The 16,065-nt window shown below is 38.4% G+C and overlaps 1 protein-coding gene across 3 annotated transcripts; it reads left to right on the top strand.

The window, feature by feature from the left end:
* Positions 1–1,364: 1,364 nt before the first annotated feature.
* Positions 1,365–15,864, top strand: BUG22 (cilia/flagella-associated protein). Of its 3 annotated transcripts, XM_010273507.3 has the most exons (8): positions 1,365–1,992; positions 2,212–2,280; positions 2,505–2,571; positions 3,070–3,144; positions 3,252–3,283; positions 3,824–4,065; positions 15,259–15,495; positions 15,604–15,864. In XM_010273507.3, the coding sequence occupies exons 4-8, from the start codon at positions 3,092–3,094 to the stop codon at positions 15,610–15,612; spliced, it is 573 nt and encodes a 190-aa protein (XP_010271809.1). In that variant the 5' UTR covers positions 1,365–1,992; positions 2,212–2,280; positions 2,505–2,571; positions 3,070–3,091; the 3' UTR covers positions 15,613–15,864. The 3 variants fall into 3 exon arrangements, with proteins under 3 accessions (XP_010271809.1, XP_010271810.1, XP_088748471.1); XM_010273508.3 differs by lacking the exon at positions 2,505–2,571; XM_088892345.1 differs by lacking the exons at positions 1,365–1,992; positions 2,505–2,571 and having other exon boundaries at positions 2,141–2,280.
* Positions 15,865–16,065: the final 201 nt, after the last annotated feature.

Raw genomic sequence — 16,065 nt, 5'->3', positions numbered from 1 at the left:
AAAGCAAACTAACTCTCTTTTAACAAATTAGTTGGTCATAGCTTGGTGGTAATAGTAGTTATTATTTGTATAAGTGGTGAGGGTTTAAATCACATTGCATGCATGTTATTTTTACACAAGCGGCGAACCCATTTGACTATGTTCGGATTTTGGGTTTGACCAAATCACTTAGGTTCAAACCGGTCAGCCCATTTAGACCTGAATCAGTCTAGTCAGACTAGACCAGTCCAGTCAATGGTGGATTTACTTGGACTTGCCCATATTAGGTTTGTGCACGGGTTTGGGACCGAACTAATTGGCTCGAAGTGGGTCAACGTGAGTAAATCGAGTTGGTCCAGATCCGGGTCGGGTCGTATAGGAAGTGGTTGGAGCAAAAGGCCTATACCAGGCAACGAGCCACCCGCCTTATCATAAGTTTTTCAGATATCATATCTTTTCCATATCATAGTGGAGCCCGATGGATTTATGTATTGTTGGGTGAAGTGTGTTGATTCCAAGACAAAACTAAATTTAGTGAAATAATTAATAGAAAATTAATACATTAATTATAAATTATTTAATTCAAATGAAGAAAAAAAAGGCTAAGTAAATGGGCGGGTTGGGTCATGGGTTGAACACACAACCCACTAGGACCGAAAGATGTGTCAAAATTTTAGTGGACTCGAAGAGAAAATCCCTTCGAGTCCAAACGCATTGAATCCAAACCGTTAAGAATTTAGGTTATGAGTTTGCTCCTTAGGTAGCAACACTCTTTATTGCTGCCACATTGTTACTACTAGACCTGTTCATGGGTTGGGCCGGGTTCGGGCTGGGCTTTCACTCTGTATTAATAGATTTTTCTAAGGCCTGAGCCCGACCATCAGGCCTACAACTTGGGCCCGAGCCCTGCCCTCATAAAAAGCTCGAAGCCCGGGCCTAGGCCCAAGCTCGAAATTTATCCCATGCTGTTACTATTGTTGAAGCGACTGAATAGAGAGAGAGAGAGAGAAATTATAAATATATATATATATAATTATAAATATATATTTCAATAAATATTATACTATTTATATATTTTATATAATATATAAAATACATATTATGTATTTTACAAAATATATAATGCTGAGTCGGGCCGGGCTTTTTTAACAAATCCCGAGCCCAGCCCAAAACACAATTGGGCTTACTGTGTTAGGCCCGAAGTCAGGCCCGGGCCTAATTACATGACCAAGCCCGACCGGGGTGCAGGCCGGCCCGGGCCGGGCCATCGGGCTACCCGGCCCATGAACAGGTCTAGTTACTATTATGCTGAAACCATCCTTTGGTGGCTGGAATTCCTCAGTTGATTGGACAGAATATGAAACTTTTGTTCTACTAGATGCTTTGGGGTGATCATTTTCTTCAGGTTGGGAGGAAGAGTCCTCAATCTAACGAATGGCATGAAGTTGTAAACAAGGTTTCTTCAAGTTTGTCTTCTCTTCTTATGGCTCGCAAACTACCTTTGTGAGCCAAGCTATCATCAGGCCTCAGCTGTCTGGTGAGCAATGCAGAGGCGTTGGCACCAGGTGAGCTTTGACCACCTGCAAGATGGAGACCCTCAATAAAAAAGAAAAACCTCAATGAAATTGGGTGTTGCAGATCTGGAAGAACAAACAGAGCTGGTGGAAAATTAGAGGGGAGAAGGATCGTGGTGGTGAATCTTTTGAAAGAAAGATTTGTCGAAATCGCTGGCGGCGATGTATAAGGGGAGAGAGACTCTCTTCTTTGTCTTGGAAATAAGGTCTGAGTGGTACCACATTTGGATGTCGGAGACCGTCGTCTTGCCGGTCACCCACAAATTCTAAGTGGCGCTCGAAAATCTCCTTATCGGTCACCGTTGTCTTGCTGGCATCGGGTCATCCCCCTCCCCAGCATCTCCACTGGTTAAGGAGAGAGAGAGGAGGTGGAGGGGGCTATTGTCGCCGATTAAAGATCGAACTAATTCGGTTTGCCGCTGTTGAAAGGAAGAAGAAGGTAAGGGTAAAATTGGGTTTTAAAAAATATATACATTATGTGTGTATAAATTTTGACGGAATATCAACGAATGTTAACGGTAAGGATAAAACTAATCAATTATTAGACACAGTGAGATATCGTTAGACAAAAGACAAACAATAATGGTATACTTAATAAATTTAGCAAACAGTAGGGAGTTTAAGAGATTTGCCTTTTTTTTTTCTACTACTTTGACAGAAAGAAGAACAACCCAGAGAAGCGTTCGATTATTCGCTCGTCAGTTGGGGTTACAGTTTCGTTTCTCCGGTAAGAGTTTTTTTTTTTTAATAATTTTGAGATAGTGGAGTCGTTTAGGATTTGATTTTTGGCCACCTTTTTTCTCGATTTCTTCAATTATGTTGTAATTTCTCTATGATTTATTTTTCTACTTTGGCTGCCTTTGTTTTGATGAAAAAGAGTTGGAAAACAATGTTTTCGCCTTTAAAGGGGCGGAAATATGGCTAACTGTTTTAGTTTTGAACTGTTTTCAGTCCCTTCTACGCAGAAGTCCAACGGAGCCGTTATTGAAATTATTTTGGGCTTAGCTGAATAGCGACGGTAGGCTTTTGTCAATTTGAAAATTGAATCGTTACTACTTTTACGTTTTAACGAATTTAATTCCTTAATCGAGAACTTGTGATTTGGCTGGAAGGTTTTCCTTTTGTGTAGAAAGGAATTTGATACCCTAGCGAATTTGATATCTTTTGTTCATAATTTGCCTAATAGTTCTACCATGTTGATGGTCAGTATCAGTTGGTTGGCATGATGGCCGGCTAATTCCTAGCTTGTTCCTGATGAAATTTCTTGAATTTATGAAACGAGTGAAATTTAACGGATGATTAGGTCATTCAAGTTTGAATTTTTGTTTGTTATAGTCAGTTTAGATTTCAGATTCTAAACCTTTGAGTATAATATCTGAAGATTCTGAACCGCTGGGACAATTAGACGGTTCATCTAGTTGACTAGTATACTTTGTGCCTTAATTCTTCAAGGGACCCTGCATTTAGTGCGGTGATTGATCAAGTTTTTTTTTTTTTTCTGATTCTGTTGTTACAGTTCTGGTTGGCGGTGGTGGAAAATGTTTAAAAACACATTTCAGTCTGGGTTTCTATCCATTTTGTACAGCCTTGGGTATGTCTCTTCTGTTGTTCTGCATACATGGTATTGTTAATATTCTGAAACTTTACACTTCTCTTGTGCGCTAAAGTCTGAATTTTTCTTATTGGGTATTTAAACAGGAGCAAGCCTTTGCAAATATGGGATAAAGAAGGTGATTACCTCTTTCGTTTTATTGTTGTATGATCCTTTTCTGCTTAACTGAGCTGTCATCTAGCTATTAGGATAAATCCAGTTTTTTGCATTATTCCTTCCAATTGGAGAACTTACCCTGTTCTCTATTGGTTATAATGGACATAAACCAGTCTATCTTCTTGACAAATGAAATACTGCTAGAAGAAAATTGGTGGTGGTGGTGTGGGGGGGGGGGTGTTGGAGCAATGACATGTCAATGGGATTCAATAGATATGCACAAGCCAGTGATAACCCATTGATCTGACCTTCAATCAGTGAGTTGACTTTTTTGGAAATAGTTATATTAAATAACCAAAACTTATTCAATCTTTTTTCTTTTAAACAATTGGTGAAGTATGTGCAACATTTCACATAAAAGAAAATCTCGATTATGAACATGTCTGGTGCACAAAGAGGTTAAATTCACAATCCATGGTTGCAGCTCTATGCTGTGCTAATATTTCTACAAAAATTGTGTTCCAGCATCTATAAATGCTCCTTTTTTTTGGAACCTCTGCAGTTGCTAATGGCCAAATCAGACGTCTGCAAGATGAAGACATCCAATCTAATGTCCTTGAAATAATTGGATCGAATATCCAATCAACATACATTACGTGCCCAGCAGATCCTGCTGCAACACTTGGTATAAAGCTCCCTTTCTTGGTTATGATCGTGAAGAATCTAAAGAAATATTTCACATTTGAGATTCAAGTGCTGGATGATAAGAATGTCAGGCGTCGTTTCCGAGCTTCTAACTTTCAAGTGTGTAAGTCTTGCCAATTGTTTAGTTGTTGATGTTAGTAATTTCTCTCATAGGCTTATTGTGCTTCAGAATGTATTACTATTGGTAACAACCTTTTGGTAAGATAAACCATTGAATAAATTCTAACGTAAAGATTATAATCACGTATTCTAGTCTAAATTAGGAAAATATTTTAGGAAATTGGATCAAATTTTGTTGGATCCATACTTGGGTTATGTGTTCTGGGAATTCAGATCTTTAATGTCAACTCATATTGTTACATTTATTGCTAAGGACATTGGTTTGGTTTATTTGATTCTTCATGATATATTCAAAATTACTGCTAACAAAACTGATTTATTTATTTGATTATTCATGAATATTAGCTGATGTATTCATCATGTCATGCTTAAGTATATGAAGTTTTTCTTTTGTCTTATGAATGTCCTAGCCCTAGAATAATATGTCTTAAATTTGTGGTTTTTACTTTTTTATATTAGAAGCAAAAAAGGATTAAAGGAGAAAAGATAGTATTAACCAAGGAAATAGGGGAAGAGCAACCAGAGGTGTATGAATCTTCCTTCAGATCTATTGTCTTTGCTTGGTCCATTTCCCCCTTTTATCAATCTTAGTAGAACTTTCTGCAGAAGCATGGAGATCTTAGTTCTTTGTCATTTGGTCAGGTCATTCTTGGACATTACCCATAAGAGTAACAGAGAGTAGGTGTTTCCAATTTCTTACTTAATGTGTATGTACAGATTGCATAGATTAGGGGCACTGCACAGTTTTGGATCTCTATTGATGGTTCTCCAGATATTTGGGATTTGGAGGACTGCAAAATTGAGAATTGAGATAGGAGCCAAGTGTTTTTTTCTTTTTCTTGAAGAATTCTACTAAATGATGAGTTCTTTGTTTACCAGCATTCCTCTTCTATCTATTTGAGTAATAAATCTAACTTGGTTCATTCATGAAAAGAATGGCCATTACCATTGCCATTCTTTCTTGGACATGATTCTTAACCTTTGAAACCTTACTTTGCCACAACTTTTACAAGTTTTTAGAGTAGTATTGCAAGTAAATATAAGTTAAATGGTTTAAGGTGTACCACAGGATAGTAGGCAATGGGGTGCTGTTTGAAAGACGGTGGGGCAAACCAAGGCTCTTAAGCAATGTATTAGTTATTTTTTACTCTCCCTCATATTCTTTTTTCTTTGAGTGGAAAAAACTAGATAGACCCTTGATCACTAAAATAACTGAATGAAATGAACACGTATTAATACAAGTTGGTTACATCTTGGTTATTTATGGAAATTAAATGTTATTTGATATGAATCCATCTAGTTGCTGGCATGACTGACACATAATATTGCCTTTTGATACTCAGATTAATCTGCCATTTGCAACTGACCCAACTGAAATTTATATTCTTCTCAAATAAAATGCCATTATTGGCTTATGCCTCATTGCACACTTTCTTCTCTAGCCTCTCTTACTGCTTATCTTGAGCCTAATAATAAAGCCTTTTTGCTTCTGTAAAGACCTATCCATACAATTTAGGACATGCCTTCCCACTTGTCATGAGCCTTATCATCCACTTAGGATGCAATTGTGATGCAAACAGTCCATTGGCACAATCTATATCCAATTTCAATCATGGAAAGCCCATCCATCTTGGTTAGTTCTCATGAACCTTGTGGAGTTCTCATGAACCTTGTGATCCACTTAGGATGCAATTGTGATGCAAACAGTCCATTGGCACAATCTATATCCAATTTCAATCATGGAAAGCCCATCCATCTTGGTTAGTTCTCATGAACCTTGTGGAGTTCTCATGAACCTTGTGATCCACTTAGGATGCAATTGTGATGCAAGCAGTCCATCGGCACAACCTCTATCCAATTTCAATCATGGAAAGCCCATCAATCTTGGTTAGTTTTCAATTTAAGTGAATAAAAGCCTTGATCCAATTATATGGGGTTGTCTACATGAATATTTTTCCACCGTTATGCTTTGTTCAATGTCATATCCATTGTTTAATCATGGGCTCTCAAACCATTTCTTACTACTTCAACCCATGTCTGTTTTGGCCTATCCTTGCTTCTTCTAGACCCTTAACTTACAATAGGTTGTTTCTTTCAGACACTTCAACCATCTAGAGCCATGTTTAGCTGGCACTAAAACTTTTTTTTTTTTTTCTGAAGAAAATGTATTGTATTGAGAAAAGAAAATATACACCACCCCACCATAGTTTTTGAGGGTTCATTACAGCATTTAGCAATGTTTGTATTGATTAAACCCTGACAAATAAGAAAATAATGAAAAGAAATTGGTATATAAACACACAAAATGAATATTTTAGTATAACAATGTCTATTTTATAATTATAATCTCAAAAAATAAAGAATTAAAAAGTATTTTATAATAGAAAGTACAAAACTGCTTGGTGATTAGGTGAGGTGAGCCTCAAAGGGGAGTTCAAATCAGCTCCTGACAAAATAGTTTCCAACAATGTCCCACAGCCCCCCCCCCGTGTATTGGGAACATCTCCCGATGATAAGTACCAGAAATGATGAGGCATCACCGGGAGATGTTCCCAATACACGACGGGGATATGCTGTTGGACGTTGTGGGAAACTATCTTGTGGGGGGCTGATTTCAACAATGTCCCACACCCACACAGCAAGAAACTGTTCAAAAACTAGCTCCACTTGTATAAAACTTTTGCCAAACTCTCATGGTCATGGATCCTGATTTGTCTTTTTATGCTTATGCTAGGGCATTCCTAGAAGCGATGTACTACACCTTAACCCAAGTGTAGTGTCAAGTGGGCAAGGGATTGCCCATAATTGGCACTGAATAGAATGGAATGGAAAAACAGGATTCATGTAGTCAACTCCATATAGATGGGACAAGACTTAGATGATGATGGCGACGATGAGACAAGGCTTATTGCAATTAATTAAACTATTGCGAACTGGGCTGGTTTTAGACAAAAAACCTATGCCTAATCCCAGAAGTTACTAGGCTAGGCTGGGATAGATATGACCTCCCCTACATATGGCCTTTGTTTTTAACTATAGGCACAATGGTGCTCTTTCACCATGTAGAGAAGATGGGCCGAATGGCCCATAGACTGTTTTCTTATTTGTTTTCCTTATGTTCTTTGCTGTAATGGGCCTCAGCTTGGGTCTTTCTTATGTTATGTCTTTTTAATTATTCGCCTAGTTAAGGGCCTCTCTGTAAATTACTGAAATTAAGTTAATGAAAAGGGATTAGGGGTGTAAGAGGGGACTAGATTTGAAAATCTCTCTCTGAACCCTTATTGCCACCACCTTCTTCTTCCTCTTCTCTCTTCTTGATTCTTGGTTTCTGCTGTTCTCTATCACTTTTTTGCATCTTTTTAACAGTCTGTTTATTTCAGAAGGTTGTTTTTCTTCTTGGTATCAGAATGGGCTCTTCTTTTCTCTCTTTTCTCCTCTTTCTTTCCATACACAATGTATTGAGAGCTGAATCGAATGAATAGTTAAAGAAAATTTTTTCCAGCCCAATTGGTAGTGGTTTTTGGAGAGGAGGCTATCCTTGTCACCACCTTGACAGTATCAAGTGTATTGCCCAAAACCCTAATTAACTGGAGAAATCTGCTTGCGGGCCCCACAGGGAGTTTGACCTTGGCGCTCAGTGATTGAAAGACCTTGTTCTTCATCTTGAAGATCGATTCAAGTTGATTGGTGTTCTATGAAGTCTACAAGGTGCGGCTAGGTTTTTTTTTGTTTCTCTCGGGTTCTAGGTGTGACGCAGTTAATAGGTACAGTTGCATATAGGTTGATTCATAACATGTTGCTGAACACTTTGATGTTTGAAGTTATTGGAAGTTATTTTTGGAGTGTTTTAAGAAGATGGATCATTTAGAAGTTGAAAATAAGCATGTTGCTGAATTCGGACAGGTTCCGGGGGCCTCTGTTGACTCTTTATTGGCTGTGACCACAGTCAAGCTAGATGGAACCAATTATCTGGCATGGTCACAATCAGTAAAAATTCACGTTTGCAATAGAGACAAATGGAGTTGTATTTCCAAAAGCAAGAAGGCTCCCTCGGAAGATGATCCATCATATGAAAAATGGATGCAAGAAAAATACATTGTAATCGAATGGTTAGTAAATTCAGTGCAACCTCAAATTAGTCAACACTATTTGTGGATGAATTCAGCAAAGGAAATATGGGACAATGTTGCTGAAACCTATTCTCAGAAATTGAATGTAGCCAGGGCATACAAGCTAAGGAGTGATGTGAAAAATTTAAGGCAGGGGGAGAAACCTTTGGCTATTTATTTCTCAATATTGAAATCCCTTTGGCAAGAAATTGACTTGACGGAAACTGTAGCCTGGGAAAGTACTAATGGTGCTGAAACCTACAAAAAACTAGTTGAGAGAAACAGGGTGTTTGAATTTTTGATAGGGCTGAATCCCGAGTATGACATCACAAAGCAAAACATCTTATCCAAGGATAGTGTTTCATTGTCTCAGGCCTATGCCTTGGTAAGTAGTGAAGAAAGCAGGAGACTAGTCCAGATTCAAGGGGCTGGTCAAAATGATCACTTTGCTAACATGGGGTTGAAACCTAAGAGAATTACAGGAAGTCCAGGTGGTTCAGGTAAGAAGGAAGTTATTTGTGACTACTGTAAGAAACCAAAGCATACAAAAGACAAGTGCAGAAAATTGCATCCGGAGCTTCTTCCCCTTCGTTCCAAAAGAAGTCTGATAATATGAAGGCAGGAAGTGCCAATATTGCTGCTGGTCCAGATAGTGACAAATGCCTAACTGAAGAGAGGACTGCTAGTGAACAATTAGCAGTTGTGAAGGTAGAGTATGAAAAGTATGGAAGGATGATCAGTCACCTAGCGAGTGTTGCCTCTTCTTCCAACCCTCCGGGAAATTCAATCTCTTCTGCATTTGCTCATTCAGTATACGGGCTTTTGCCAATCATGCAACAATCTCAGGTAATCGTAGGATCCCTTGGATTATTGATTCTAGTGCTTCTAACCATATGACTAGCCTTTACACCTTATTTATTTCTTATGATTTGCTTTTTGGTCGTGATAAAATCACCCTAGCTGATGACTCTCTTTCTCCTATCTCTGGCAAGGGAACCATCAAGGCTACAGACTCTTTGTTACTCCCTTCTGTTTTTCATGTACCCAAACTAAATACAAATTTGTTATCTGTAAGTAGCCTAACTAAGTCCTTGAATTGCAGTGAGCATTTTTTCCTTCCTATGGTGTTTTTCAGGATCTGGAGTCTTAGAAAGTGATTGGGAGTGGCCATGAGGCGAATGGAATATATCTGTTGGATACTCCTAGACAGGGCCAAGGACAACCTAGGAAAGCTGCCTTTGGATTTACATCTTCAGAGTTTGTCAGTCGTGTCATGTTATGTCATTTTCGTTTGGGTCATCTTTCTTTTACTGCATTGAGTCATTTTTTCCCAGAACTATTTAAGGGAATTAATTTGTCTAGTCTTCATTGTGAGTCTTGTGAGTTGTCAAAACATTGTAGAAACCTTTGAATAATAAAAGATATTCTCCTCCATTCCATATTGTGCACTCTAATGTGTGGGGGCCTTACCACTTACCCTCTATGGGTGGCTACGAATGTTTTATCTTGTTCATTGATGATTTTTCATGATATACTTGGATATTTTTGATGAAGTCCCGTGATGAAGTTCACAGACTTGTGAAGCAGTTCCATGAATTTGTTCTAACTCAATTTGATACTAGAATCAAAATTTTCAAATCCGAATGCAAAATAATATTTTGAGAAAAACCTAACCTGTTATCTCATTGGTTTGGGGGATATTCACCAAAGTTCCTGTGTTAGGACTCCAAAACAGAATGGAGTTGCTGAAAGAAAAAACCAGCATATTGTTGAAGTTGCAAGAAGTATCTTGTTTGCCTCTCATGTCCCTATAAGATTTTAGGGTGATGCTGTCATCATTGCAACCTACCTAATCAACTGTATGCCATCCAGAGTGTTGGGTTTTAAGTCTCCTTTCAATTTTCTTTATCTGGGCAAGGGCCTTTTTCCTATTCCACTCCGTGTCTTTGGTTGCATTTGTTATGTACACATTCCAAGTACCCAGAGACATAAATTTGATCCGAAAGCCCACAAGTAAATTTTCCTTGGTTATGCCCCTACACAAAAGGGTTATTGTTGTTTTGATCCAAAGTCTGGAACTTGGTATGTCTCAATGGATGTCACCTTTGATGAGTTTTCTTCTTTTTATGATCCTTCTCAAGAGAGGCATTGTCCAAAGGGGGAAAATTTGTCATAATTGTTACCTCTCCCCTTTCCTGTCCCAATTGAGTCTTCTTTTGAGCCTCTTCCTACTTCAAATGAGTCAAGGGAGGAACAATCATCTCATTCTCATTCCAATATTCCTATTCCTCCTCTGTTACCTCATTGTCCTCTTTTTAATCCTAGGCTGTACCAGCGGCTGAGAACTAGAAGTGGGTAGATTGTTTCCTCTACAACACATGAGCCTCCTACACTTCCGGTCACAGAAGAGGCAACATGTACTGATACAGTCCCTTTGGAGCCATCCTTCCTAGACCTTGATGTCCCTATTGCTATCAGGAAAGGTAAAAGGAAGTGCACTACATATTGCATTTCCAAACACCTTTCTTATAGTTTGCTATGTCCCTCATATTTTGACTATCTTTCTTCTGTTGCTTCTAACCCAATACTCAGGTCAGTGTCAGAAGCTCTTACTATTCCAGAGTGGAGGGATGCTATGAGAACAAAAATTGATGCCCTGCATAATAATGACACTTGGGAAGTGGTTGATTTGCTTGAAAGGAAGGAACTAGTATGCTGTAAGTGGGTTTCCACCATCAAATATCATGCTGATGGCACCATTGAAAGGCACGAAGCTATTCTGGTTGCAAAAGGTTATACATAGACATATGGGATTGACTATCTGAAGACCTTTGCTCCTGTTGCAAATATGATCTCTGTGAGGGTTCTGCTATCTCTGGCTACACATTCAGATTTGCCACTTTACCAATTGGATGTGAAAAATGCATTTCTGAATGGAGACTTATATGATATGTCTCATCCTCCGGGGATGTATGACACAGATATGGAAGGGAAAGTCTGCAAACTGAAGAAATCTCTTTATGGACTTGAACAATCACCTAGGGCGTGGTTTGAAAGGTTAAGGTCTACCCTTGTTAACTTTGGCTATATACAGACTCAGTTTGATCATACCCTCTTTGTGAAGAGGAGAGGCTCTTTGGCAGTATATCTTATTGTGTATGTTGATGATATAGTTGTGACTGGCAATGATGTAACAGGGATTAATGATTTTAAATCATTTCTTCATACAGAGTTTGAGATCAAAGATGTGGGGGAATTGAGATATTTTCTTGGCATAGAAGTTGCTCGACTTAAGGATGGGATCCTTATCTCTCAACGGAAGTATGTGCTTGACTTGTTCACTGAAACAAGGAAGATGGGTGCTAGACCAATTGGTACTCCTATTGGTATGAGTCATAAACTTTTTGCCTCAGATGGAGTATTGTTGAAAGATAAGGGAGTCTTCCAAAGGTTACTTGGGAAGCTGCTCTATTTGTGCATGACTCGGCCAAACATTGCATATGTTGCCAGCTGCATTAGTCAGTTCATGCATGCTCCCAAGGACACTCACATGGCAGCAATAGAATGAATTCTGTGTTATTTGAAGGGTTCTCCTAGAAAGGGAATTCTATTTGCTAAGCATGTTCGTATGAAACTTGAAGCTTACACAGATGCTGATTGGGTCGGAAACATTGATGATAGAAGATCAACTTCTGGGTATTGTAGCTTGGTAGCAGGTAATATTGTTTCTTGGAGAAGCAAGAAACAATCAGTTGTTGCCAGATCTTCAGCCGAAGCTGAATACAGAGCCATGGCTCATGGAGTTTCTGAGCTACTATGGCTTCGATCCTTGATGGAGGATCTGGGTATTGAGTATGATAAGCCATTAATGTTATATTGTGATAACCAGGCTGCCATTAACATTGCTCACAATTCGGTGCAACATGACAGAACCAAACATATTGAAGTTGACAGACATTTTATTGGAGAAAGAGTGGCTTCTTGAGAATTTTGTCTACCTTTTGTCTCTTCTGAAGGACGACTAGCTGATTTCTTTGCCAAGGGCATCCTTAAGGCTAAACTTCAGCATGATACTGGCAAGCTTGTTATGATTGACATTTATGCTCAACTTGAGGGGGAGTGTAGAGAAGATGGGCCGAATGACCCATAGACTGTTTTCTTTATGTTCTTTGCTGTAATGAGCCTCAACTTGGGCCTTTCTTATGTTATGTCTTTTTAATTATTCGCCCAGTTAAGGGCCTCTTTGTAAATTACTGAAATTAAGTTAATGAAAAGGGATTAGGGGTGTAAGAGGAGATTAGATTCGGAAATCTCTCTCTGAACCCTTATTGCCACCACCATCTTCTTCCTCTTCTCTCTTCTTGATTCTTGGTTTCTGCTGTTCTCTATCACTTTTCTGCATCTTTTTAAACAGTCTGTTTATTTCAGAAGGTTGTTTTTCTTCTCACCATTTATTTGGCATTTTTGGTTTTCATTATCTCAGTGAATAGTTCAGTTAATTGCACCAAGCCTTCCCCTATTCATTTCTAGACAACTATTGGAATACCATTGGGTGCTGATGCCTTCCCATTCTTCATCCTTTTTTTTTTCGATAAATGAATGGAAATTTTATTAAGAGTAATAAAGTATACAATCACCCTAAGAGGAGGCACATGATGTTACCTCCCCTTAGAAATGAAACCATAACCAAACTCTTAACAGAATACAATTATAAGGTAGCCCAAAACAGAGAAACCCGAGAAGCCCCTTGTTTAGCCAAAGAATCAGCCCAAGGCATTTGCCAATCTGCTAACCCACTGAAATCTGACTGACATATTCCTTGTAAGCCAATTAATTTTCTTAAGAAGATCCCTGTAGCCCCAGGAAACTGTTTCTGGATCTGACAACCAACTCACTACCACTTTAGAGTTGGTTGCCAATCTATATTCCTTGTACCACAGCCAGTATCTCAGCCCTTGTAGAATCACCAACTCCCACTGGACTTGAAAATAAGGATAGAATGCTGCCATCCTTATCTCTCAAAATCCCTCCTACATCCGAAGGTCCTGGATTACCTTGACTACTCCCATCAAAGTTCAGATTTTCAACACCCTCCGGAGGGGGTTGTTTGGGTGTAGGTACAATAATCCCTCTCCAGCTCACACCCTCCATATGTTCTTCATTTAGTGATTTTCTAAAACAAATTTTGCATCTTTCCATAATTTCTCACCCTTTATCAAGACTCTTTGATCTTTTCTTTGATGCGAGCCCAGATCTTCTAAAAGCAAAAACTCTGCACACATGGCATCTAGTCGCACATTGGGAATATTTCCCATACTTGTATATTAAATTCATGGGGAGATGTTCCCAATGTATGGCTGGATGCCTGTACTTTCAAATTGTGTGCAGAGTTTTTGCTTACAGGGTATTCCGTCTCCTTTGATGCATCTAACATGATTTAAGTCTATCCTCTTTCATTCTCTCTTTCTGCCCAAGGTTCAAAATATCAACACAGGCCAATACACCGGTAGGGGTGTATCAGCCTGTATCTTGGCTCGCCTTTTATTTTTTTTAGTTTTTCTTTCAAACTGGTTCAGAGGGGTTGGTTTGAGGCCTGAAACACCCCCTGTAGGGGCATATTGGGAAGCCACTGATACAATACGTATCGAAATTTTGAACCTTGATTCTACCAAGTTTATGAATCCTATTTTCTCCTTTACTGTCTGGGTTATGGTAAAATTTATCACATGCCTTCAAACTTCACTGACTTTCTTTTTGGCTCCTACTCAATGTTTTTTTTTTTTTTTATATTTTTTCCAAGTTTTCTACATTTTAGTCTTTTCTAATCTTTATAAGATGTTTGTTTTTGCCTTGGTTACATTTTAAATTTCTTCATTCCACCATCAAGTGTCTTTAGCGGATTATATTTTCCTTCAGATTCTCCTAACACTTATTTTGCTATTTTTGCACAGTTGGTCATATTAAGTAACACATTTTTTGGGAAACTATTTTATGCCACATATTGTTAGTTATTTCATCTAAGTTCTATTTTAGCTTGTCTTTATATTGTAACAATTTTTTAAGTTCTACCACAATTCTTGGGCACCTATTGTCTTTGCAGGGGGGGGGGGGACTATATAGATGACTACCCAAAGATTCAATGACATATTCCTGGGCTCTCTTTTCTTGTGATGTTCTTTTCATGTATTTGCTCATCAAGTTAGATTTATTTCTTATAGGAGATTTTCTCTCCTTGTCATGTATAGCCATGCCATTTCCATTGTTCTATGCAATTTTGCTTATTCTTAGAGAAGTGATTAACAGTCTGCTATCCCCTTCAAAAATGAAGCTCAAAATCCAGGGGTAGAGTTGGGGTAGCAGGGCCCTACCACTTTTCCCCCCTTTTTCTTCTCTAATGTTCTTCTTTCTTAATCTCTACTAGTATGCAATCTATGATACCTAGAAACCTGTACAAAGAGGTGCCATATCATGTCAGATACTTCAATTTTTAGTTTAAATCTGCGATACTGTATCTAGCTGTTTACTGCGCCCTTGTTCTGGGTAAGCTCCTTTTTTGAGGTCGTCCTGCATAAAACTGTCATTGTATCAACATTTGGGATATAGAACCAGGTTGGAGGATTGTATTAGAACCACAGATGGAGTACTGTTGACTTTTGGTTCCAAGGTGCTTCATATTTTGAAAGTATAGTGTTGGTGCCACTACTAAAAAGGGCAGCAGATATATGCGGCCTTACCCCTGCACATGCAGAGAGGCTGTTTCCAAGAGTGTTGGTACTACTACTATTATTACTATTTGTTAGGTTGTTAAAGTATGTAACTCCATTAAAAGAAAATTCATCACATGAATTTATTATGGTTGGATATTGATACTAGAAGGGTTCTTTCACTTTAATGCATCAAATAGTTACCCCCCCCAACAAACAAAAAAAAAAAAAAACAAGAAAAGAAACTTGATCAGTAAAGCTATTTTTAAAAGCAAAACATAGCAAATGCTGTCTTAACCTCAGCAAATCGTGGTTGTGGGAATTAAAGCATTGATTCTCTTGAATTTGTTCTTTTTAAGGCGGTGACTCGAGTGAAGCCATATATCTGCACTATGCCCTTGAGGCTGGATGAGGGGTGGAATCAAATTCAGTTGAATCTATCTGATCTTATAAAGAGAGCATATGGCACAAACTATGTGGAAACTCTTCGGGTTCAGGTTCATGCAAATTGCCGCTTGAGAAGGATATATTTCTCTGATCGCCTTTATTCTGAGGAAGAGCTCCCACCAGAATTTAAGTTGTATCTTCCAATGCAGGTAACCTCCCTAACCCACACGGACACAGCCACACACACAATGATGGTAATTGCATATACCTACTGTGTTTCATTTCATCTCATGTTCAAAATCCTTGTTTAATTCCAGAAGGCATAGATGCTTGGAAGGGAAGACAAATGAGAGGATGATAACTTCTAAGGTTCTGAGAAGTGGGAACTACTACGTGCACAGATAGTGTATCATTTGTTATGTACTTCCTCTCAAACTGAAAAAAAAAAGAAAAAATCTTTTAGTGGGATTTGGATTTACTAACCTGCAGACAATTTTTTACCCCTTTTCTTTCAATCTTGATCTTGTTGGCAGAGATTATCTCCTTGCTATTCTAATGTTTAAGTTTTAAGTTATATATTTCTTGATGATGTAGAATTAGGATTGTTTTGTTGGGTTCATGATTCCACAATTTTTATCGTGCTGATACATAAGCCTTACTTGGTCGGTATCTAGTATCTACCGACACTGGTTGTGAGAACTGCTATTTAATGGGTCTCTCTGGCCCTAACTTCAACCAATGAGATGGTTTGTGATCGTCTCGTATTCAAAAATAGTAAC

This window comes from Nelumbo nucifera, chromosome 7 (genome assembly GCF_055504915.1).
Source record: "Nelumbo nucifera cultivar China Antique chromosome 7, China Antique-T2T, whole genome shotgun sequence".
Lineage (NCBI taxonomy): Eukaryota > Viridiplantae > Streptophyta > Magnoliopsida > Proteales > Nelumbonaceae > Nelumbo > Nelumbo nucifera.
The sequence above is the reverse complement of the archived record's forward strand: the minus strand, read 5'-3'. Positions and strand labels throughout refer to the sequence as shown.

Coding starts and splice junctions, on each gene's coding strand:
- BUG22 (XM_010273508.3), top strand. CDS start 3,092: ATGTTTAAAAACACATTTCAGTCTGGGTTTCTATCCATTTTGTACAGC. Junction 3,284..3,823: donor GCAAATATGGGATAAAGAAG/GTGATTACCTCT, acceptor GAACCTCTGCAG/TTGCTAATGGCCAAATCAGA. Junction 4,066..15,258: donor TCCGAGCTTCTAACTTTCAA/GTGTGTAAGTCT, acceptor GTTCTTTTTAAG/GCGGTGACTCGAGTGAAGCC.